General features: G+C 52.5%; 1 protein-coding gene across 3 annotated transcripts in view; it reads right to left on the reverse strand.

Annotated features, from left to right (window-relative positions):
* Nucleotides 1–24,518, reverse strand: part of CDK18 (cyclin dependent kinase 18) — a 39,902-nt gene extending 15,384 nt beyond the window's left edge. Inside the window, exons 1-2 of one of the 3 annotated variants that reach the window (XM_030000330.2) lie at nt 24,095–24,518; nt 3,087–3,241 (exon numbers count right to left, since the gene is read on the reverse strand). In XM_030000330.2, the coding sequence (XP_029856190.1) occupies nt 3,087–3,210 (124 nt within the window). In that variant the 5' untranslated portion in view covers nt 3,211–3,241; nt 24,095–24,518. Of the gene's footprint in view, nt 1–3,086; nt 3,242–11,098; nt 11,202–15,281; nt 15,305–24,094 lie in introns of those variants that run through there. The other 2 variants (XM_041119942.1, XM_030000331.2) reach the window with 2 other exon arrangements.
* Between the last annotated feature and the right edge of the window lie 1,013 nt (nt 24,519–25,531).

Here is a 25,531-nt window from a genome sequence, read left to right on the forward strand (position 1 = left end):
AGAGGACAGAGCTGGGGATTTCCCACCGGATCACCGACAGACGAGGCAGGGCTCTACCCACGAGGAGGCCTTGCCGTGTCCTGTGGCCGGAGCCAGAGCAGCTCTGCACATGCTCTTGGAGCATTTCATGAGAAGGTCTTCTGGCCTCTGCATCACCCTCCTCCCCAAGGACAGGCGGAGGCACTCACAGCCCCCAAAGTGCAGGATTTGCAGACTGCCGTGACCTGTGAATGCTGATAACCTGTGATTTTTGATGCTGGAGGGAAAATAAAAACTGCAAGCGATTCCCTGAGGAGCTGTGTGAGGTGATGAAAGAAAAGATGATGTGCTGATCTCTGCTGTGATTAGCACTGTTTTCTGGAGCCAGTGATCACAGTGCCTGAACTGTCACAGGTCATCTGCTCACCAGGAGAGAACAGAGCACTGCAGGCAAGCCTGCCTGCCACGCAGACGGCCGAGAGAGCCCCAGGGGCAAGTTCAGAGATCCTGAGCAAGGAAGGTGAAACCTGAAGCAAAGCTCTTTCCTGGGGAAGAGAAGCAGCACAAGAGTGACTGCCACGGCTCTAGTCTCAGCTCCGCTACCAGCTTTCTGCACAACTGTAGCAAAGTCATTTTGCCCCTCTGCACTTTGGTTTCTCCATCTGTAAAAGGGAGGAGACCAACACCTCCGAGAGAACTAAAGTCAGAGCCCTCTCCGCACCAGGCAGCTCCCCAAGGTCCAAACCTCACCACCAAACCCTGCAGGAGAGCAACTTGCACACAAACCCCCTTCTCATCCCCTCCAGCACCACCAAAACGATCCCGTCCCCTTACACATCTGAAGCATCACACTCCCACACCGTACCCCAATGCCTCTTCACCCCGGGGTGCTGGGGCTCGTGCCCCCCCACCAGCTCTGCCCCTCGGCACTGATGCCTCCAGCTTCCCTTTGCTGAGCCCCCGCCAACTCCTCTTGGCACAGGGATGTGGGCAAAGAGCTCCCAGCCGGGAGTGGTTTATTAAACAGCCGAAGAGATGCCTCAGACAAATGTGGCTGTCAAGGCTCTTCATAAACAACAGCCGCAGCCTGCAGGAGACGGAGATTAAGGGCACTGTGGAGGTGACTTCTCGGGCTTGTTTACAATCCCCAAGGGAAACTTAATCAAGAGATCTCGGGCAGGAGGGAGCAGGATCCGGGTGGTGGGTACGGCAGGGGCAGCGCGTTTTGCCTGTGCTGCGTGGGAGAGGGCTCCGGTGCGAACCGGGAACCGTGCGGCGGGGAGCAGGGGGGGCACCTGGGAGGGAAAACTGCGGCAAGGGGCCAGGACGTGCCGTGTCCACGCAGGGAGGGAGGTCTCGACCGGTGGGGGCTGGCACTGGGGCAACCCGTGGCAGCACACGAGGAGCCATACCCCACGGGGTGGTGTGGCAGACCCCGAGTCCCTGCTGCATTCCCGGGTCCAGGCAGAAGGATCTCCTAATCCTACCACGTCACGGTCTAGTACTGGTCCAACCTCTACCCACAGGGTCGGGGACGTCCTCAGTCCTGGCCCCAGGCTCAGTCCACTTTGCTCTTATTCTTTCCTGGCTACCCCAGGAGTGAGACCAAAAGCCGGAGTGAGGGGCATAGGCAGATGCTGCGTGCACTGGTTTGCCATTCAAGGGCAAAGGAAGAACCGTGACCGACGCTTCATTAAAGCAGAAGAATGGGGAAATCGCCTCTCCAACAAAGCCTCGGTTTGCATGGCGGAGATAACGAGCCGAGGCTCAGACATCCCAGAGCAGAAGTCCCCCAAGGAAGGCAACAGCAGGAGCAGCTGTCAGCGCCCAGGACTTTCTTAGCCTTGCACCATTTCATCCCCGCAGCTTCTGCACATCTAATTAAGGGCTCAAATCTAATTATAGCCCTCGCTGCTTGCTAGGGTGGGAGGGGAGGGGTGTGTGTATAGGAGCAGGGAAGGAGGCCATGAAGGGATGCTGTTCAGGGCAGCCTGGGTGTCTGGAGGGATAAAGAAGAGCGTCAGGAGCTGCAGGAGTGAGGAAAGCCAGCTCTAAATTAGGTTACTGCATCTCTTCTTTCAAGCAGGTTAGCTGGCAGAGAGGCGATCCCTCCCTGCTGGGGCAGATGCGAGTGCCAGGCAATTACATCACGGCCTCAGCCCCTGCTTGCAGCAAAAGTTTCTAGCAATTGTGGCTGCAGGGTGAGGGGAAAAAGAGCTTGAACGTGACCTGAGCGGAGCTGAGGGCACCGACACATGAACGGGCTGGCCTGTGGCAAAGCGAGTTGTTTTGGTAGGAGGCAGCAGCAAACGCATGACGTGATCGCCAGGAGCGGTTCAGCCTTGCACCCGCAGCAGTGAATTTACCCCCGGATGAATCAAGTCTAGCTTTATCAGGTTTCCAAGCTCCTGCCTGTCAGCGGCTCTGCCTGCTTGTCCGTGCACGGCCGTCTTGGCATGATCTGCTCCCAGTTTATGCCTCGAGCATTGCCTCTCCCTTGATATGCCCATAGCCAGAGACAGCAGAGCCTGCCCCAGCCTGCAGTGAGGCGGCTGCTCTGTTTGCAGAAGGGATGTGCCCTGTTCTGCTCATGGAGGTGTTAACCCTAAACCTCCCTGCTCCCTGGGACCTTGAAAACTGCACCCCAGGAGAAGGCTGAGGGTCCAGGAGCAAAAGATGGTTCGGCGAGCCCCTGAACAGAGAGAGCAGCCCCTTTGGCTGGGTGGAAGCGTCAGCCCGGAGCCTTGGCGAGGGCTCAAACACCACTGTCACTTCTGGGCAGGCAGGAGGAGATCCCATGCTTTCACACTCTACCTTAACCACAGATGTGTCATCCCTCCCCTTTTTGTGCAAATACCTTTCCCTCCTATAAGGCTTTCCTTATGCAAGTATAAATCTCTCTTCAGATCAGATTTAATGACAACGTGTTATTAGTCCTGCTGGATAGATGGGGAAAGCAGCACAGACAAAGGGGCAGTAACTTTCCACACGTCAGCACACCCAGAGAAAGGCCGGGAGGGCTGGAGTGGAGATGCTTGCTGGCAGCGCTGACCCCAGATGCTCTCGACCGGCCCCAGCACCGCGGTAGGGGCCCAGGGGCTCCTTACCTTCATTCCTTCTGTTGTTGAGCTGGTTGAACTGCTCCGTGAACTCTGTCAGTGACTCCTCGATGGTCTCCGTCCGAGGAACCGAGAGTGAAAACCTCCGCTTGAAGTTTTTCATCTTGTTCATTTTACCTTGTGCTGCGAGGGATGGCAGAGCCCTGCAGGGGAGAGAGCAGGCTGAGAGAGCTGGACGATGCACGGGATGGCCCCCCAGCCCCACAACTCCTGCTCTTCAGGGCTGGCAGCACCCCGACCCGAATTTCCCCTGCTGGGGATCCGCAGGGGTCCCCGGGAACATCCTCTTCTCCGAGGCACCGCTGCTGTGTCAGAGCAAAAGAGGAGCCGCATGGTCACCAAGAGAATCAGGTCCCTCATGTCTTTAAGAGCTGACTGTGGTCAAGAGGTGCAGGGAGCTTTTTCTGAGCTAGTTACCACAGATGAGCCCAGGGCAGGGCTGTGCGCACTGCATCGCAAGTACCAATACAGGCTGCGCCTTACAGCATCCTTGGAAACTCCAGGAAAGCCTGGAACAGGGAAAAGCAGGGTAGAAATAAAAGGAAAGCAAGAAAGAGTAAACAGTGATGGTAAAGATTCAATACCACACTCTTCCCTGTACAAGGAGGCACCTCTCCCCTGGCAGTTTGGTCTCTGCTTTGCCCTTGCACGAAAGACTTTCTGAGCCAGCAGCAAAATTCTGAGTGGGGCCAGTACCGGCCGGGGGGATCCCCAAGAGCCACGGTAAGGGGAGATGCTTCAAGCTCACAGCTTGCTCACAAGCTCTTGAATGACTCATCCTGTACGGGCATTAGAATCGCCTTAGCCAGGGATCTGATTAAAGCAATAAAACCCTTAAATGAAGAAAACCCTCAAGGGGCACATGGCGAAGCATGCTGAGTCTGAGCAGCCACGCGAGCAGGCTGAGGGAGTTCGCTCTGGGCGTCTCGGAGCCACACGCCGCTTTGCCTTTCCTACTTCGGCTCTTGCCAGGCCTGTCTGTAGCTCAGCAGCGCAGCTGGGACCGGGCTGCAAGAGCTGTCTGTGGATGGTTTGGACTTCAGCACCGGCCCCGCTGCACTCGGGTGTTATTCCTCCTGCCGAGCACGGACCTAGCAAACAGCCCACGCTCCCTGTCCCCTGGACCTGCAGACATCAGTGTCTCACCCCCAGCCAGCCACAGCTCTGCCCCTTCCAGTCCCAGGCCTGAGGAGGTTTGGGTCTGTCCCTCGCCCCTTCCCAATCTGATGATGCTCCTCCACCAGCCCTTTAACCTGTCTGGCGGGGGATTTTCCATTAAATGCACTGGCCTCCTTTAATGCTACTCTCACCCACCAACCCAAGGGGGGATCTTAAGGGAAAGATCATCCCTTGGTACCAAAGAGGCATCAAAAGCTACACAGAGCGGTTCTTTCCTGCACCGACACACACACACATCCCGCAACTTCTCCCGCAACCCTGGAGCAGGTCGGCCCCCCCTTACTCCTGGGTGTCCCTGCTACCGCTGAGCAGCCCTCTTCCCCGGCTCTCCCCACTCCTTCCCAGCCCCCCCCCCCGGGGCTTATCAGCACAAACAAACGGTGATCACATTCCAGACTGATGCGATCAGACACAGCATCCGGGAGCTAATGCATCGCGTCGCCAGGGCAACGGGAACACTTGGGTTGACACGCCTGCATCTGAAAGCTTAAAAGATTATCCGTCAGCAATATAAACACTCCGTTTGGGTGTCTGCCATGCTCTGCTGTGAGGCATGGCACCCTGCTGTGGGTGCAATCCCCTGAAAATCCCTGGGATTCACCTGAATCCTGGGGACTCACCCCCCCTCAACCATCCCCACTCATCTCCCACCTTTAATGCTGCAAAAACCTAAAGCTGAAGGCTCGCCAGCAACGCTTGTGTACCTGGAATCAGGGCTGGGGTATTTGGCTGGGGGTGGGAAGGGAGACTGGAGGCTGCTTTGAGTTGCAAAGCGAGGCAGGAGGATGCTAGACACATCCACTTCAGGCTTCAGACATTTAAATGTTTTCTCAGCACTACAGAAACATGCTTTGACAACAAAGATGTTGGCACTAGTGAATGCTGCGTTAACAAAGTCTCCATGCTGGTGCTTTCCTCGTGGCCAAGAATAAAGTCTCCAAGCAGTGCTGTTCCTTCTGAAGGGAAGGCAAAGCTTGACACTTACCTTGGAGACCATTTTCCCAGCCCATGGCTCTGATCTGGCTCCCTACCTTGCAAGCTAAGCAAGTTTTAACCCAGGCACTGCTGGCCTGTGGAAATGCCGCTACTGTTGCAGGCACCCAAGGAACTAAACAGACCTGAAGTGTTTTGCTCCAGCTGTGCATGCCGACACTGCTGAAGTGGCACTAGTAAAAGCTACAGAGGGTCCTGTGCTAGGCACTGTTCAACTCCCATACAGGAAACAGGAGCTGAGGGGAAATCTGGGATGCTCCCAGCAGGTACATCAGAGGCTCAAACAAAAGACAATCATTCCACATTAATGTTCAGATAAGCCCCACCGATTATTCTTTCAAATGAGGGCATAAGCAAGTTTCCACACATCTCTGGTGAAGGTTACACTAACGAACTGCACTCTGGCAGCATCCTGAGTGATCCTTGCACGTGGCCATAACACAGCAAGTGCAAGGACACACTCGCAGCAGCAAGTGCTGCAATTACCTGACTTCAAATCCACCTGAAGATACCAGGCTGCTTTCACTAGAAACCAGCAGGGAAGAGAGATAGAGTTGCATGAGATTGCCTCTCGCCAGTCCCCCAAGATGCTTAAATCACAGCTTGGAGAGGAAGGCTCTGTGTTTCAAGAGAGATTTAGCAATGCTGTGCACCCCTAACAGTGGATGAAAGAAGGCTATCCAGCTCCTGGATAACACACTTGCAGGACCAAGGAGGACAGATCCCAACCCTGAGCAACCCTGATCCCCTTTCCTGCCCTTTTGGAAAGGGCACCCCACCTGGGACTGGGAGGGACTGGGCTGATGGGCTGGGGGCTGCTGCAGAGCCGCTCAAGCCCCCCCCGCGCCCGCCGTGCCCGAAGGACAGCCGTCACCCCGCTGCGCTGGGGACAAAGTCCCACCCTGGCAGGGAGTGAGTGGCATGGGATGCTCAAGACAGCAAGCCACACCGCAGGACCAGAAGGTCACGGGAAGGTGCTCAGCATGCGCTGCTGAGCAATTCCTGCTCTGACAATCCCCCACCAAGCCAATCCATAACATCCAGAAGGGCCCCGGACTCCAGGACCGGGAAGGATACAGGGAACATAAAAGATGCTCCATCTTCAGGTGAATGAGGAGGAGGATGAGGGGAAGAGGTCTTTCCATCTCCCTCCCTGTCCACTCACCCTCCTCAAAAAGGTGCAAATGGTTTAGAAGGCAAACAGCTTTGCACTGACAAAAATCTGTGCTCCACAAATTGCAGTCCAAATCCTTCCCCCCCTTGCCACCTACCAGAGTGCCAGCAGCTACAGGCTGCTAAATATAAACCTCCTCGCAGAGGAAGTGGGGTGGGGGTAAAAATAGCACCGACATGGCTAGCTACCTCTCCTGCTATGCACAAGCCTGCCCTGTACTCATTATCTTTATGGCTCTGTGCAATTGTGGCTGTTTTTTCCAGCTAGACCTGGACCTACTTGGCGTCTGGTGAGGGAGTTCACATTAAAGCGTTTGTCAGCTGGAATTTATGGGACTGTTCTTGTCCTCAGCCCTCTGCTCCTTCCAGAGAGGAATTTGTCCTGCCCCGACCGGCCATTTGGATCCAGGTGCCCTAAAGCTGGGATTTGCTCCCCTCTTGCAAGCAGAGCATCCAGCCACCTGCATGCTAGAAGGCTGAAGCACATCGCATGGGGCAGGGAGTGGGGGGTCCCCGGAGGGCACCCCTCCTCGCACACTGCCCTGGGCAGCCCCCCAGGGTGCGAGGGGCTTTGTCCACCCTCCGGCTGCATTGCTTTTAAGAGAAGGTATCCCCTTTTACAGCTGAACGGAGCAGCCCAGCCCTCTCCCACGGCATGGATTTCAAAGGAAGAATTGCTAGCGACTGCCTCTTGCTTTCCACCACGTTTCGCAGTACTGGAGTAAAGGAAGTGGAGGCATTTATTGACTTTCTGAGAGAAAGTGACACTTGCTAAGCAAAGCAATGACATCACTTGTTTTACAGCCTCAAGGATCTTGAAGGGAATTACAGCAACCCCTGAACTGCAGTCACCTCTGGATGGAAGACGCCGGCTGACTAACAACATGCAGAAACATAACATTGCATGGTAGGACACGACGGGTAGAAGCAGCAGTCTAAAATGGCAATAAGGAATTTAGGCATCAACAGGCAAAAATGAAATCACTCAAGTTGGAATTTGGCCAAGGAACAGGGATTAAAGCCAACAGTGTGAATGATCTGCATTTACTGTAATGTAGTCAGAGAGTAAATACTTGGCTAAAACACTTCAAAGAGCCCAAAGCTGAATCCTGTCAGGAAAGCTCATCACATGATCAAGACAAGATGTTAATGATTCTTTAAACACTGCATTCAAAGCCGTATTTGCTGCATTAGCAATAACTGCGCTCACTATTTTTCAGCGAACTATTCCCATAGGCATTTGGGCTGTGACTATCCACATGAATCTCTCTTGCATTTGTACAGCAAAACCCGCTGGCTCTCTGCTGTGGAATTCAAGGGACAGGTATTTTAGGCAGAGACAAGCCATCATCAGTGTATGAAACTGTCCCCTTTCTCCTTCAGCGTATTGCAGGGGCTTGGAAGCAAGGCTTTCAACCAACAACCACTTTATTGCTTTTCACAAATGATAAGTGGCTCCATTTTTTTCTACCATTTTAACAGACTCCTGCCCCCATTTCCCAGCTGAAAGGGTGGAAGGCTTGGAGGGAATAGTATGGGGGTTTTAAGCCTTTTTTTTTTTTTTTTTTATCCCTAGAGAGATTAACAGTTGTGTTTACAACGCAAAATGAACAGTCCTACTCAGCAGTTACGGCTCATGCTTCTAGCTATTAGGTAGCATTGATTCACTCCTGCAAGTATCAGAGAAATGGTGAATTCTGCTCGTAGAGCCTTATTTGCTCTGCAAACACAGCTATCATGCAATGCTGAATGTGGCTACAGGGCTAAACAAACAGAGAATCGAGGCACCAGTTGAATACGTGCCCCTCCTCACATTGCAAGGCATGGAGACAAAAGTCAGACCCAACAAAAGCTCCGCAGCATAGCCCACGTGCCCAGCAGCCCTCTCCGCCGGCCAGCAGCCGGTCTCTCTTCTGGCCAGCTGATGGGCTCCCTCCCAAGCTCCAGCACACAGAAGGGGCAGAGAAAAGTAGCATGAGCTGGCAAGACCGCTGTGCGCAGGCGATGGGAGAGATTTCGGCCTCTCCGTGGTGCACATTCCTGTGCAAACAGGAGCTCAGCACAAGCCGAATTCCTCCTCCACTCCAAATTTCCTCGGCAGGGCCAGAGTCGGGTGCTCGGGAGGTGTATGGAGGGGGACAGGGAGAGATTTGGGGCTGTGCTGGGGAGTCAGAGGGAAATTACAGCATGCTGGGGATGACTCTAACATACAGCAGGGGCGATGCTGAATTTTCTGCAGCAGCTGGGAATCCTACTGCAGCAAGGTCAGAGGGGCAGGGAAGGATATTAGCCCCTGACCACCAAATGAACGTCTCCCCAGCAGCTCAGCTGTCGGCATGAAATCCTCCCTGGGGTAACAAGCTCCCAGCCGCTCCCTCCCCGTGGCAGATGCTGCAAAGCACAGTCCGAGCGCCCGGGTAGATTAGTTCCGATGGACAGAGGTTGCTCTGAGCTGCAGCGAGGACCGGCATGGCCCTGCAGAGCCGGGGCCAGATACTGCTCAGCCTTGGCGCTGGGCAGCAGACCGTGCCCATCAGACAGAGCGGTTTGCACGATTACTGTCCCCAAAAGGTGAGTGATGAGGAGAGAAAGCAAGGCCAGCTCTCCTCCCTCCACATTTGCCTCCTGCCGCTCAGCTCTGCTATTCAGGGGGCCTGACATTTCCCTCCTACACAGGGAGCAAAGCCAGGAGGTCAAGATCCCGCAGGGAAGGGAGTGCAATCAGTTCCTATTAATCTACAGGAGCCCTGTAGCAAACAGCAAGACCATCATCCCAGGGCAGCGACTGCGCTGGGCATGATTGAAAAGGGAACTTGGGGTCCCTGGGGAGTCAGTCCATCCGCACGTTGCAATTTTTTTTCCTCCTGTACTACTGGCTTCCATGATTACAACAAATGCAGTGCATCAGGAATGTGATTACGGCAGCCAGGAGATCGCTGCCCTCCCTTCTCACGTCTGCAGTTTGGAGGAGGCTTCGGAGGAAAAATGATCCTGTAGCAAATGCGCAAGACTGGCTTCCACTCCGGCTCTGACCCTCTTGGCATGCCTCGGTTTCCCCAGCTATAAATCAAGAATGACAACGCATCCTTCCTCCCTTCCAGTTTATTTGCATTTTCCTCAGTTGTGAGACCCTTGCAGGCAGAAGCCTGGTTTGTGGGGTGTACAGAGCCCAGCACGGCAGGGTTTCTATCCCTCATTTGCAGCATTGCAATTATGGCCGTGGTAAGCTGTTGTTGAGACAACAACGCAGGCAGAGCACAAGCCACATGGAGCACGTACAGATCTCTGAGACTCAAACAGACACGAAGATAGCCTGGGAAGGGTGAATGCTATGGAAAACTTCCTGCAAGCCCAGCCTCTGGAGACTTTATAACCTGTACTTGATGCACGGGTGAGAGTGGGAAGGAAAGCCGTTTTGCTAGACGCACATTTCCACTCTCATTTGTCCGAGTCCTGACAATGAGCCCAGTAACAAGAGCACACAAAGGAGGTTTGTTCTGCCTTTGTATATTTTGCCTTTCTCTGTGTCCACAGCCCTGTGCGGTGCAGTCAGCGGTTCTCACTTGGCTCTTCCATTCCCAGCTCTTTGTGAGATCAGGGCAGCTCCGAGGAAGGCATTAAAATGACGGTCATTATTCCAGCAGCCTCAAAACACTAGGCACTTATTCCTCAGCCGATGCTAACCTGAGAAAAGTGTCCAGTGTTCGGCTGGAAGAACAATAGGCTGCTAACAGTTTGTCCACCACAGACATCCCAGTCACGGGTGGGAGCTCAGTGCTCGCATTGTCTGCTCTGCTGAGCCACCCTGAAGGTGGTCGTGTCAGTGTTTCTATGGTACGTTCATCGTCTTCAGGGGATGAGCGGTCCAGACTCACAGCCGCTGCAGATCAGCAGATCCCCTGCTCCAACCCATCCATCGCTGCTGGTTTGCACTAGAATGGCAGGCAGCGGGAAATGAGTCTCGGCAAAAGTGCATGACTTTTCCCCCTGGAACCCAGCACAACTGCGTTCAGCTCCGAGACAGACGCTCCCGTTGATACTCGGTTTTGCTATGGCAGCTAAGTTATTGAGACTTAATTTACGGTCGCTCAGGAGTTCAGGGCGCGTGTCCCACCGGCAGCGTTCACCGTGATGGCAGCACTGCCTTGCTCATACGGCGGGGCTAGACCATGACGCAGGAGACCCGGGCTGTAACGTGACGCTTGGGAGCGAAGAGCTGTGCTGGGATTTACAGCTCAGGTATGCTCCCGCAGGTGCTGCTGATCAGCTGCACGATATTTAGCTGTTCTTTCCCCTTTTCCATGACTCACCTTCTCCTTTCATCCTGTTATTACACAGCGGGCACGTCCTTCACAACAAGCATCGCACTATGTGTATACCAAGCTCCTAGCCCAGTGAGTAGCTACTGCAATATCAACACAAGTAATTACTGAAGAGGAACATTACCAGCAAAAGCCAGCCTGGTCCTTGCCTTTTATGACACTCAAACGATTATTGAATGACAATTAACTAACACAATCCAAGCTGCATCCGAGGCAGATTGGCTCTTCCCTGCTACACCGCAGGGACCTCTCTGCGAAGCCTGCCTGCTCTTCATGAGCCCCTTGGAGACCTGATGTCCTGTGCTGCCCTCTCCCAGCATCACCTCCCCTTACCTGGCTGTCACGTCACACCCCAAAAGTGACAGAGGCTCCTGAATATACAGGCACAACCAAGAAAGTGTCCACGGATCCTGCTGAATGAGACACTCCAGAAAGACAAACCAAGCACTGTCATCCCCGCAGCTGGCAGCCAGCGTTCCCAGGTGGCTGGGAGAGACAGCGAAGAGGGTGCCAGCTTCCAGCTGCCAAAGAAAGTCATTCTCAGTAACACAAAGCCTCTTATTTTCTCTCCCAGGAGTGTTTAACCTGTGGCTGAGGCTGTCAGCACCTGCCCTTCCTTTATTGCTAGATGGGAAGGAAGATCCACGTTATGGGAGAAGATCCCTGGTGCAGGAGAGACCAAGTCCCACTGAGCCTCTCCCCCAGCAACGTTCCCAGCACACCTGCAGCTCCATCCTGCTGGATGAAGCTGTGCAATGCTGTCATCCACACACTTACACAGCATGGGGTATGTAGGGTCTGCTGACTTCTTAATTGCTATTTTATTTCCTCCTTTTCCTTTTTTTTTTTTTTTTTTTTAATTAGAGCTTTCGTTCTTTCCCCAGCCCACACAGAGCTCCCAGAGCTGCAAGCTCATCTGCAATTGCCACGCAGACAAGAGCTCACAGAAAGCCAGGATTCGCTTTCCCTGCAGTGGTCAGGAGGAGCCAGAAGAGGTTCTCTCTCTCTTTTTTTAATAGAAAATACTGGAATTTTCCTTCTGTGACCCCTGATTTCATCTTCCACCCAAGGTCTCTCTTTCTGGCATGTGAGAACATGGCTGAAAGGAAGGTATCAGTGCAAAATGAGGACTGGGGGTCATTCATTTCTTCAGCTGCGATGTGGAAGGCAGACACAGGAGTCGGCTTCGACCTGCTGCCCAGGGGTGTGATCACAGTTCAGCTGGCATCACGCTGCCTCAGCTCCGCAGGGACAGCTGAGCAGAGGGATCACACAGTCCTGCTGCCCGGGTCCCCTTTCTAAAAGCATTCCTAGGGAGGTATTTAAAGAAACAGAAGCTGCATCCTGTACACCCGATAGTCACGCGGAATTTGTGAAATGCAGCTACCTCTGGTGCAAAGAAAAGGAGGGGGACAGCAACCAACGCACAACGAAAAGGTGAAGAGAAGAAATGAAAGCCAGATCCTTGTGAAAAGTCTTACCAGAGGGACCCTGGTATCAAAGGATCTTGACAGGACCGACTTTCCCAGAAAAACAGAAAATGGTTTTGATACAAACAGAAGCACAACTTTTATAATAAGCGGGACAACCACAAGCACTCAAAGCAATTAAGAGCTCGGCTCTTCGCCACACATTTTCTAGGAGACTAGAAATGCACAGAGCCCAGCTTGTCTTGCTCTACCCTGATAAACTGCACTTATAAAAGGGCTGAGACCTCTGCCAGTTACGCTCTACAATCCGTAGGTATCTGGATTTCTATGCCACCCACCCCTGGCAATGGGAGGAGGAGATGGAGAGACTGTACAACAGCTTCATACAGGATTAACGGTCCTTCCTCCCCCAGCAAGCTCCCAGCTCAGATCCAGCAGCTCCTTGGAGCTGACACTGCCAGTAAACCAGCCCCCCACCACCCTCGGACAGGTCTTTCTGCAGCAACAGGAAAAGAAATGAATGAAAGGGGCCGGTGTTCCTGACCTACTTCTCCCCACTCCAGCAGAGTTTACAGTACCAGCTACGGACTGGGTTTCTCCCCACGACTGTGCTCTGGAGCAGCGGTACCACTGTTTGGCATTAGGCACATAAAACTCTTTGCAGCAGGGTTTCAAATCTGTTTTAGTTAAAGCTCTGGAATAGTCACATGGTAGTAAGGTAGTGAGCAAACACTGCAAGTCTACTTCCCTGCCAAGGATTGCACTAATCTGGTATTTAATCTTAAACCAGTTGTGCACCCATCCTTGGAGGGCTTTGCGCACGTGTGTGTATGTATTTCTGCCTCAGATGCGAGGGAAATGCAGCCACACAGGTAGGGAGCATGATGAGCCAATGCTTGAAGAATCGGGAGGATATCAAAGCACAGCACAAACTCTAATTACTTTTGGCATCCCCGTCTCCCCCATAATGGGAAGAGTAATGCTGCAATATCTTTTTTCGGGACCCTTCCTTATCACGATTACGGCAGTGGTGCTTACAGCCCCAGCCGGGGCTGAGATGTGCAGGTGGGCATCCGTGTGATCTTTCTGGCTTGGCTTGGCTTCCCAGATCCAGAGCCCACACCTCACCCTCACGATGAGAGAAGGGATTGCTCAAGTCCTTGCTCCAGCTGGTGATAAGGGACTTCTGCTCTACTAAGCTGCTGTCAAGGCTGGAGGAAGGCAGGAGATTTAAAAAGCCTCCTGAGCCAAGAGGTGGCTGCCAAGGATCCCAGTGCGATTAGAGCACTGTTTTGAGGCAGCGAACTTGGCAAGAGCTCCGTGTTGCTGCCTAGATGCCAGGCTTTGAGACACCCTTGCATCAGCAGGAACAGCCTCCAGGGATGGTTCTCCCTTGCCCCTGGCCCGTGCACTGCATCACCTTGAAAGCCGACAGCGCTTTGCCTCCCTTGGGGGGATGCACGACTTGTGCCCTGCTGCTGCAAACTCTTACAGCTGCTCCTGTACGGAAGGATTTCACCTGCTCTCCTGTCCCCCGTGCCCTCTCCCCTCTCCCCATTTCAGTGTTCAAGTTTTTCTCCATAACCTGAAGGGAGCCAAGTGTCTCTGCCATTCCTTCTCTGACTTCTCAGATCTCAGCGCTGATACCACCGCCAAGAACACTACACTCCTTATTTCTGCACATGAAGCATTTCCACTTTGCAAAGAGCCAGGGGTTGGGCAACACAGTGAAAACCAGACATTGTCTGGGCCACATACAGGGAAGGAATCATGCAGAAACAAACACCAAAAGAGATTTTCACAGTAGTAAATGTCTCAGGGAACAGCTAGTGAAAGCAAATGAAGTGGATCCTCAAATGGTCCTGGTCCACTTAGGATTTGACTAGACATTAAATGAGGGCCTCCCCCAGATGTACGGCAGCTCCTGAGTTCTGGGGGTTGCCAACCAGCTTGGATGTGCGCCCGTACAGCAAAACCTTCTCAGTCTTGCCTCCTCCACCAGCTTCCTTCGAAAGAGCTGGGAGAGCAGAAAGACAGGAGGCTGGGCTGAGATGCAGAGACACTCCTTCCCCTTGGCTCCTCATCCTGACATCCTCTGGTGTACCTCCCTCCCTCTGGGCAGCCCAGGACAGCGATGAGCTTGCAGATCACGTTGTCCTGCTCTGTCCGCGCTGTACCTCCTCTGCTCAGGAAGCTCTTTATCAGGTATTTTGCACCAGCAGCACCGTTTTCCTTAAACACTGGGATGCTACAAGGAGGCTGTGGGATTGCCCAAGAGCCCAGCCCAGGCTCTGTGATGGTGCAAGCTCTCCAGGATCCCAAACCCAGTGAGATGCTTCTTTCCAGGAAACCTCTGTCCCTGAGAGAGCAGCACATGCTTGCAGGGCACCCGCAGCCATCCTTCTGCACTGCCTGGAGACACCTACCTCCCTAATATCCTCACCCACCGCAGCTAAGCACTACCATGACTACGACATTTTCATGTTAAACCAAACATGGACATGTCTGGATACCAAATAGAGATATCCCAGATGAAACATGTATAAACAGATTAAGCATGCCTCAGTGCCTGCAAACCTCTGCTCACTTCCCTATGGAGGGCAACATTTCATGCATATCTGGGAACTCAGCAAGCACACGCTGTTTAGATAAACCTTGTTCCCTGTTAAACTGTAAATAACATCTGTTTCGCCAAGCCAAGCCTCAGCTCACCGCTCGGTGTCCTGAAAGTTGCAATGTCAGTCATGGGAATGGCAGACAAAGCAAGTCTACTTGGTGGGTTTTAAAACAAAGAATTTATGTCTTCTTTTTTTTTTTTTTTTTTTTTTTTAAGCTCATTTTTCCACTTCTCTCTTCACTCCCAACCCACCTCCCCCCTGCACTTTAAAAACTATCGCAACTCTCATTGCATACTGGTTGAGTCCCCTCCACAGCTGCCTGCAGCTCTGGTGTCCTTGACAAGCTAGATGGGTTTCTGCAGGAGCCTTGGAAACTGGGGGAGATAACAGAGCCCAGCATGAGATAAACAGAGTCAAAGAGAGTGAGGGAGAGCGATCTCTTGCAGGAAAACACGTGGTTGGACTCACCAGTCCTTGGACACTGTTAGGAAGAGATAGGTGCTGGGCTGCAACACCCACTGACCCGTGGGCTGCAGTCCACGGCCCTTTTGTAAGACAACAGAAGCACATCTGGAAATAAAATTTCAAATATAGCCCCCTTACCCCCCAAATCAAAACACAGACATATTTCCATGTGGTTTTCAGTAACAGGCCACAAGAGCAAAGGAGACTCAAAGCTCAGAAAGCGAGATGAAAAGGGACTACATCAAGCAGAGCTGTTCAAAGCTCACTTGGTTGTATTCAATTCTACTCCTCTCCTGCCTCGCAAGCTGATAAGCTGTATGCTTCATAGGAAATGCTCGAGATAAGAAAGGATTATAATCCTGAGACCCAAAGAGACGAGAGATTTGGCGTACATTCACACAGCAGAGCATCAGCCGAGCTGAGGTGCCCCCCTCTCACCACCACACCAAATTCTTATCTGGTTTAATACTGGTGGGGTTGCTTGTACACACTGCAACTAACTGCACTTGCAACGCTGCTATCATAGTGCGATTAGTTGCACAATTAATCGTTAATAGGAAGGGATTGAAAGGGATTAAGTACTTAAATAGAACACATGCTGCTAATGGTAATTTATAAAAACACGCCTTCTCCCTCAGATACTGTGTCATGTTTTCCTGGAATTAAAATGACTCAATCAGACCTTTTCCCTGCACCTCCCGCACAGAGGAAATACCTGTTTCCATCGCTGCGTAGCTGAAGCCGGGGTCAGAGAGGAATTCAACAGCGTGAGGGGCAGCTCTGCACATCCCAGCAGGAGGATCACGGTGGGAGGGAGGGATGTGAAGGTGGTACCGGAGTGTTGTGATGGTTCATTTAAAGGAGAGAGCAGTTTGGGGACGCAGAGGCACTCTGCATTTTTGATTGTCTTTTGGACGAGACACAAAGCAACCCCTGGGTATGACCGAAAAGAGCATTAAAACCACTAGTTCTGCCTCCTCCTCAGACTCCCGGGCAGGTAATGTTGCTTCTCTGTCCCCCACACACCAATTTACATTGCAAATGGTGTTTGCAAATTCCTGCCTAAAACCCAGATACTAGGAAGGCTGGTCCATCCGCAGCCTTTCTGGGACCCTTCCAAAGAGCTGAAACGGCTCCGAGACGCCTGGTCAATGCAGGGATGGGGAGGGGGGGGTTAAACTACCACTCCTGCAGCTTCAGGTCCCCATATCCCCATCTCCCTTCGGCTACAGGCACAGCAGCAGCTCTTGATGCTGACGATGATTTGTGATGGCCCCGACAGCTCATCCTCCCCCACCTCAGACCCACGTCGGAGAAGTTTTCTGCCTTGAATCAAAAACCAAACCAGCGGAAAAACAAACCCCTTGGCTCCTCTGACCAGGGCAGTCTGAGGCATCCCTTAGAGGTTTCTTGCCTTGACCACACAAGCCTACAGTGAGACTTGGCCCTGCAGAGGTTTCCCCTGCACTGGGCAGCATTTCAGACTCCAGCTCTTCCTCGAAAAAGAAAATACGCCAGCTGACGGACTGAGGCGCTGTGCAGGTTCTTCCCCTGCTCCGTCTGAGGCTGCTGTGAGGGGTGACATGGGCTCTGCGCTGTCCCCCCGGTCCCTCGGCCCCCCCGGTGACAGGCAGCTCTGTTCAGCACACCCATCCCGAGCGGGGACCGGATCCATCGCATCCAGCGCAGGAGGTCCCGGCAGCCCGCGGCACTCCGGTGCGGCACTGCTGGCAGAGCGGCTCCCCGTGTGTGCCGAACCTGCTCCTGGGATAAAGAGAGGCTTTCAGCCTCCGGGGTTGCTAATTCACCTCCTCTGGCCAGTGCCATGCTCAGGAAACACACAATATCAATGCCTTTATTGTAGAGGCAGATCGCGAGGGCTGCAAAGGCTCGCCCCTAGATGTGGTCTTCTTCAAGCAGGACGGGGAACATTGGCAGACCTGCAAAAGAGGTCCTCCTCACAGCCACAGCCCGGGATGTAGCTGTTCCCTGTTCTGGACTAACACTGGCCTTCAGTCCCCTAACTGCAAACATGAAAAGCAAACAGCGCAGGGAGGTATCCAGCCACAGGCTGACTTGTTACGTCCCTTCTGAGAGCCTGAGGGGCAGGGCTGCAAGGCAGATACCACCATGATGGGCAAAATACAAAGGACAGATAAGAAAAGGCTGGGATTTGTGAGATATGGTTTGTTCCCGACTGCCTATACTTCCTGTATCCTGTAGCACAGTGATTACTGTGCAGTAATTAGTTAATAATTACAAGCTGACCAACCCTCAGGAATATCTGTAGCAGAAGGAGCAACACATGCTTTAGGCTGAATGCAGATTTTCTTCACTGCTTCTCCCCTGCACTTAAATCACTGCTCCAATTTGAGGCAGGGAGAACAGATGTCAGAAAGGTTATTATGCCTACAGGAACACAGGAACGGTTCCTCGCCCTTCTGTGATCACTGTTTGTTCAAGGATGGCCAAGCATTTCACCAATACCAACTGTACCTCAGCCTGGCTGTGAATTTGGCTATTATCCCCCCCACTGAGATGGGAAAAACAGAAGTGCAGAAATGGGATGGGACTCACCCAAGGTCAAATAGCAAGTCAACGGCACAGCCAGAAAAAGAGTCCAGAAGATCTGGCTCTGGATCCTACCTCCAAACCACTATTGCAGCACTGGTTTATTTGGTCTGTTGTTTATAGATCGTTGCTGCCCAGATCTACAGTAACAAGACTGGATCCCAAATTTCTGAAGCACACTCTCTACCAAGTCACTGGTGATGCTGGTACTGCAGAAATGAGTGAGTAGTTTCTAGTTCTCTGTGTTATCAGGGTGACAGCAGAGATGACACAAGCACACGTTACAGAAGAGAACCTACTACCAAAACTAGAGTGGATTTGTGACACTCACAGCCTCAGCTGGTGGCAAAATTGCCGTGTCTTGTGCTGCTGTGGGTCTACTGACTTCAGCAGAGCAATGCTGATTGACACCACTTGAGCATCTGGTGAAGTATGGCAGAAAGCGGAATTTAACCTACCAACATGGGCAGATGCAATAAGAGGATGCATTTTCTGGGTGAAAAGAGATCACTTCAGCTGCTGTCTTCAAACCAGATTTTTAAAGACCAAAATAAGAAAAAAACCCCAAAGTGCTATTGAAGATCCCTGTAGGTCCCTGGCTGCATCTTTGGGTATCTATAGATCAGCAGCATCTGCTCCAGCACAGACTCAGTGCATAAGCTGCCAGTCTAAGAGGCTTTCCACCAAATAATTCAAGTCATGCTAGAAGGCATAAAACCAAGCTCCAGGTGATGTTCCACACTGGAATACAGAAAAACCCCAACACCGATGAATTTATATGCACGTGCATGTTCACAAGCGCAGAGTTAAGGCTCCCGTTCATAAACCTTGTCAGATTTAGCAACTAAAAAAAGATACAGCTTCAAGAGTGGGCAGTGCTGGGGAGAAGCGGGTGTGAGTGAGAAGTGATGGGGGTGGGGGGTTTGCAGCTAAATCTAACTGGGATCATGAATCACAACCCCTGAGTAACCAGCATATTAACACTTACCAAATAACTAATAGACTGAGTAAAAATAAACTATTTAAATCAAAATAGAGAAATAGCAGAAATAAACGGAACGTTTGGAATGTTTCTGCTTCCCAAAAAAGGCACATTTTGATTTCTTCAGAGGTTTCAGTATTTACGGTCAGCTTCAACAGTCTCTCATTTTTAATTTAGCAATTCAATTAAAAGTCACCAAAACAACAGCAGCACCCCATGGAACTGGTCAAATCCAGCCCTCCACCCCACTCCAAAGCCCCCCGGTTGGGAAATTTGGGTTGTTCTAAAGGAAACAGCTGAGCATTTCAGAGGTTGGGGAAGAAAGAGAAGGAGGGGAAGAGGGTTTATGTAGAAGTCTTCAGTAATAAAAACATTACTGCATGGCAGGTCATGAGCAAAAGCTGAAAGGGTGCCCAAAAGACAAATAAAATTCATGTCACCCCAGGCCACAGCGAGAGACGGGCTGTTAGCTACAGACCAGCACAAAACAGCACATGTTGGAGACAGTATTAGACCTCAGGTTTGAGATCCAGGGCCATCACTGATGGGACCTTGCTAACATCAGGAATATGCTCCTTGCCTCAGTTTCCCATCTGATAAATGAGGAAGATACTACTAGCTCAAGGGTGGTGCGAGGGTGAATTGTTTGGGTGTAATTAACAAAATTTAAAAGTCACAAGATAATTGGATTGAATGCACCATTAATTGGCAATGAAGTGTCTTCATTAGCAGCGCCCTTCCTTCCAGGCGCACACAGAAGCTGCGCGCTTGCCCTTCCCCTGTGCTAAGGCAAGGGCAGTAAACCCAACACCACCTCATCCTATTTGCTTCCTCCTCTGCGCATCACAAGCAGTAACAGCTCTGGTGATACTGTGTGCTCCTGCAACGCTGGCAGAGGTGACTGCTACCAGGCACTGACAGCTCTGTATCAGAAATTTGCTACTCAAATAATTTATTATTTTTGTCATGGTAGTGCCTGCTGGCCCCAGAGATTGAGGACTCACGGTGCAAAAGGCAGCGATGAGAAATCCTGCTTCAAAATGCCCCTGATTTAAATCCACAAAGGAAGATAAAAGGGAAGCAGAATACAGGACCAGGCTCACAGCAGGTCAGCGTCAGACCCAGGCTGGCTGTGCGCAGCCTGAGATGCTCTGAAATGTCTCCACCTGAGCTGCTCTGGGAGACCTGGCTCCCAAAAAGCAATGAGCATCCATCTTTGAAAGCAGCGGGTCAAACATCCCTCTGTTCCACAGCGTGAACACATTCAGAGTTATTTATCCTCCCGGCACCCTGGTGTGGCAGGGATGGTACCTGATGTAAGGTACCTGATGTAAGACGGGAGCACAGAAAAGCCACAAACAAAACCAGAAGAGCTGGTGCTGGCATCTGAATCCGACCCTCTGAAGCAAGTGCCCCAAAGCCTGGAGCATCCTTCCGCTTCACCAGCTGTACTCCTGCAGGTCCTGCCTACACTTGAAACTGTGGTGCATTATGCATTCAGCACACGAGTGAGAATTTTAACAAGAGCCCAGCTGCTGCTCAGGTGTGAAAAGAAATGGTCAGATTTTCAGCAGAGATCAGCCCAGTGGGCAGGCATGCTGTGCTGAAGATACGTGGACATTTCCCAGCAGGAATGCAGCATGCCTAGCCTGCCTGCAAAAATCTAGCCTTAATTGTGGTGGCTTGGAGCTCATCCCTAAAACAGCGAGGAAACCCAGAAGGCAAGAGAATACAGATCTCAAGTTGTGATTGGAGATACAGCAAGAATAAGCCGCACGGAAGGAGGGAGGCAAAGAAAGAACAAGAGAGATGAGAGATTTCAGCGGTGTCAGAAGCACGGATGAACCCCAGCCATCTCCAAAGGCTTGCTAGCTCTGCTCTGTGGCTTGAAAATAATTTCACACCAGCTTCTTTTCCAGCCGGGCTGCCTAGACAAAGATATGAGCTAAGATTGTGAGCGACTGAGCAAACAAGCAGCGGATGAGCAACACTGGCTGCAGGCAAAATGCTACCTGAAAAGAAACCTTGATTAGAAATGTAAAGGGAGTGCAAAAGATGCTCCCTCTGATTACAGATCGACTCTGCAAAGTTAATTGTTCACCAGATTGTAATCTGGGCTTTTGCATCTACGTTAATCAACAGGTTGCTTTCTGCTATCACTTTTCCCTTTACAAACAGCAGAAGCAAGTAAATTTAGAGAAAAGCAAACCCAGCAGGTCAAACCTCTGCATGGACAGAGTTTGCTGAAAGCAGTCAAAGGGCCTTTTTTAAATAGAGACTTTTAATTGTTTCTCTACCTGTAAAGATGTAAACGGAGACCATGTCATCAACCAGAGCTGACCTTTCAGGGTTTCAGTACACTAAATACGCAGAGTGGAACTCACTCCAGGCTGGGTTGGGATCTTTTCTGAACTCTGTAGCTGGCCCCAAAGTCAAGACCCCCTGTCCTGTCGCCTGGAGAAGCTGCTTTAAGTTTGCCTCAACTTCCCTGAGCATGGAAGGAGAATTTGGGAGGCTCTTACTGAGTATAAACCCTCCTGGAAACTCTTACTATTATTTGGACATGACTCCAAACATGTGTCCCAGATTTTCTGGAGATTCTCAGACCTCCTGGCCCAAACCTCAGGTCTGTATGGAAGCCAGAGGAATGTCTCAGGGTTTACAAGCATTGACCAAACATTCATTTCTCTCCAGAAGGCCAGACCAAGGGGATGGTCTCAGTGGAAACTGCAACGTGGATATTTTAATGCATACACAACATATGGAAAGTACATATACAGGTTTCTGTCTCACCAAGTGGCAGCGTGCAGCACAAAGGACAGAGGGAACGGAGGCATCCTCGTGGACTTGGGAGATCAAAATTCAATTCCCTGTGCTACCACAGGCTCCCTGTAGCACCTTGAGCAAGCCATTTTGTCTCTCCACTTTCCCATACGCAAAATGAAGCTGCCTTCATCTATCTTGTCTAGTTACAGTGCCGGCAGCAGAAGGCAAAAACTGTCTCCTCCTGCATCCGTGCTCTTGGCACAGCAGGGCTGGACCCCAGCCCGTGCCTACCCGGGATAAACAAGACAGCAACAATGGCGATAAACGCATACGAAAGGCAGCAGCTAAAGATTTAAAGCAGCTAGTGTGGAAGCCAGTAAAAAGCAGCTGGGCACATCAGCTCCATTTCAGTCACCTGTAACGTACGAATATGTGACACCATCACTTCGCTCTTTGTCACTCGCTTGCCAGCGAAGCCCGGCTGAAGGGTCCATTCAAGGGACCACAAAGAGAGCTTGTTTAGTGAAAGGGGCCTGCACAGCATCCAGACAAGTATTTTAGTGCTTCCACGCCTATCTCTGCCAGCATCCCAAAGCTCTATAGATCTCAGGGAGCAAATCTCTGAGAACAAAGCAAGGTCAAGTGTTAACAGATGGAGGAACTCAGACGTGGGGATACGGTGATGCGTCCAAGGTCAGACAGAATCCGTGGCAAGGCCAGGGACAGGGTCAGATCTCCAGAGTCCTGTTCTTCAGTTACAAAATTTCCTCTCTTTTCCAAGCAGGGTAAGAGAGGAGGAACTCCCAGCCATTGCTGCTGGGGAGGTTGTTCCACTACTCATTTATTAATTGCCCTCATTTGGACATGGTACCAATACTTTCCTGCATTAGTAAGTCTGGGGTCTTGGCAACAAATCTGTGAAATCTGCAAAACCTCCCATCAGAAGTGGTCCCGCCTGGATAATGGGCACCAAAACTTGCACAGAAGTCTTCTGGCATGACAAAGAGAGTCTAAAAATCAGCAAACTGTGTGCTGGATGCCTCACACATACACACACACAGATGAAGTTTCACGGATGGGGTGCTAGCGGGTGAACAAGGTGCCCTCCTTCTATTCCTGTCTCCGTTCCTTCTTTGCATCAGGCTCTTGGACATGTCACGTCCCATCGATGAACTTGTATCTGCTCCAGGGAGGAAAGGATGCTCTAGACTACAAATGCACTTTGAGATCTCAGCGTGCCACCACTGATGCGTTCCCGCTGACACTAACTGACCAATTTTCTAATGGCCTGGTGTTTGCATCAAGGGAATCTTTTCAGGATCATGGGAACTGGTTTTCATGACCTCTCCACAGACGGGGTGACCCAGATGCCCTGTCAATGCCTCGTGAGGCTGGAAAACAAGACTCTGCTTGCATTTACCACATTTCAGCTCTGTCTGTTAGCACATGTTGCAGATCTACACGCTGCCCCATTACCACTGAGGAGGAAATTAGTCCTATTTCTTTGCAGGAAGAGGGTCCGGTCCAAAGACACTTACCCTTTCACAAATCTCATCTGGAGGCACTAACTTTCTGCCTGCCGCTTGTTCAAAGCGCTTCCCCCCTTCGCACCATTCATTTGGTTGATGCAGAGCACAAAAAAACCAACGCCAGCAGCCCCAGGCCTGACCCTGATGCTTGCTTCTTTTCAGAGCTAATGCCACCATTGTGCCCACTAGCCAGCATGCTCATTCCAGTCTGTTTTCATGGAGAGAAGAGCAAGTTTATTAAAGCCTGACTTTACAGGAGCTAGAGCTGGCAGGGCAGGGAGAGCTGCTCTCAACGGGCGGTCTTGTCTGGGGAGCTCCTTGCGAGCGAGGAGGGGGAGAAGCGTTCTGGGGGCAAGTTCTCCGCACCCCTGGGAACTCGTCAGAGCAACAGGCGTGTTGGAGAGATGTAGCTGATACTGACAGCCACAAAAAAAAAAAAATGCAGCATGAGGACAATGCCATGCTGCCGGCCAGACAGCAGCAGGACCCCAACCCGAGCAAGGGAACCCACCAGACAGACCCTGGGTGTCAGCCCCCCTGGAAACTTTCACGCCGGAGAGAGGAGGGTTCCCTCCAGGTCCTTCCCTGAGGGACCCGTGCCAGGGGTGCCTACCAAACGGCGCACGTTGGAGAAGTCGATAGCGAGCGAAGGGTTGACCGGGGCTCCCAAAACCCCGTCTAGGACCAAAACACGCGCAGGAATCTCCTCCACCGGGGAACAGACAGGTATAAATCGCTGCCGCCCTTGCTACAGAGCTCAACCCTCCCTCACCGTACCTCCAACTTCAGCTATCCCCTCCCCTGGAGCACTTTCTGCCCAAACAGCCCCAAAGGCAGCGACGGTCCCCGACCGAGCGCCGCCCGGCCGGCGGGGCTGCGGCAGGGGACCCCGGGGGGGGGACGCCCCGGGGCCGGGGCGGGGGTGGGACGGACCCCCAGCCCGCCGCCGTGTTTACCCCGGCACTCACCGGCCGCCGAGCAGGTCTCCCTCCTCCTTCCTCCTTCCTGCCGCCGCCGGGTCCCGGGGAAGAGCAGGGGCGGCGCTCCGGGCGCCGCACCGGGGCCGGGCCGGGAGCGGGGGCCGCTGCCGGTAACGGAGCAGAAGCCGGTGCCGGCGGCGGAGAGGGTCTGGAGCGGTACCAGCCACCGAGCGGTGCCGGAGCCGGTGGCGGTGCCGGAGCCAAAGCGGTGCCGGAGCCGGAGCCAAAGCCGTCCCGGTGCCGGTGCCGAAGGGGCTGGAGCGGTGCCGGTACCGGAGACGGTGCTCGGTGCGAGAGCCGGCGCGGTGCCGGCGCTTCGCTGGGTGCCGGCGCTGGCTCCTCCCCGCCGCAGCCCCGGGATAAGGAGCCCGTTCGGCCCCGCTGCCCCCCGGGGCCGCCCCGGGAGAGCTGCGGGCAGGAACCGTGAGCCCCGCTCAGGCTGCGCGGCGGGGAACCGAGCCGCTCTGCGGGCGGGGGAGCCGCGCACAACCCCCCCCCCCCCTCCACGTCCACCACCCCCTCCCCGATCCCAGCCTCAGCACACGAGTCGGGGGAGTTCCCTCCTGTAGCTCTTCCTACTCGTCCTTGAGGCTCTTGGCAGATGAGGATGAGTGAGGGCAGCCCGGGAAACCGGGGAGCCGGCAGGGACCGTGGGCTGCCTGCATCCCTTGGGCAGCCTTGGAAATTACAGCTTCTGTCACTCCGGTTGGGGGTATGTCTTTAGCAGCAGCTTCACCGTCCATTCCAGCTATTTATTGTCTTATATGCAGCCAAACATTCTCACTTTGCCAAAAATAGACCGGCCGTGGAAATAAATCAGGCTCACTGGAGGTGCCAACATTGTCTGTCTGAAACTAATTAATTTCTTATATCCCCAGCTATACGAATCCTCGCCTTCCCTCTACAGACCATCCTGTCTGTCAGGAGAGTTTTTGTAATTAGTGGGCATTATGCCTAAATCTGGGGGATGTGCAGGAGGTTTAACATGGCGGGGGAAGGCGGAGGGATGCCAGCAGGACACCTGGGCAGGGAAAGAACAAAAGCCATCTACACAGAGTATGGAGAGCGGGAACCCAGAGGACGCTGGTGAGGAGGAGGAAAGGGGGCACAAGCTCTCTGGGGGGAAATCCTATCCCAGGAAAGCATATAGGGTCTTCTCCTTTCCAGACATCTGAGATTCCACAAGGGAGACTGTCCGGAGGACACGAATTTGGGCTTCCTTAGTTCTGCTGCTGACAGAACTCCTTTTTCCGTTTTCCTTTTTGAACGTGGGAGTCTCGGGGGACTTGCTGACTCTCATTTCTTATATTAGAACCATCAAGCTTGCTGGGAGACACTTTGAGGAACAGGGAAGTGCTTCACAGATGGCATTGCAGAAGCATAAAAGCCGAGCCCCCATGGAGGAAAGGGATGTTTTACCAGGAT

Source organism: Aquila chrysaetos, chromosome 24, assembly GCF_900496995.4.
Source record: "Aquila chrysaetos chrysaetos chromosome 24, bAquChr1.4, whole genome shotgun sequence".
Taxonomy (NCBI): Eukaryota; Metazoa; Chordata; class Aves; order Accipitriformes; family Accipitridae; genus Aquila; species Aquila chrysaetos.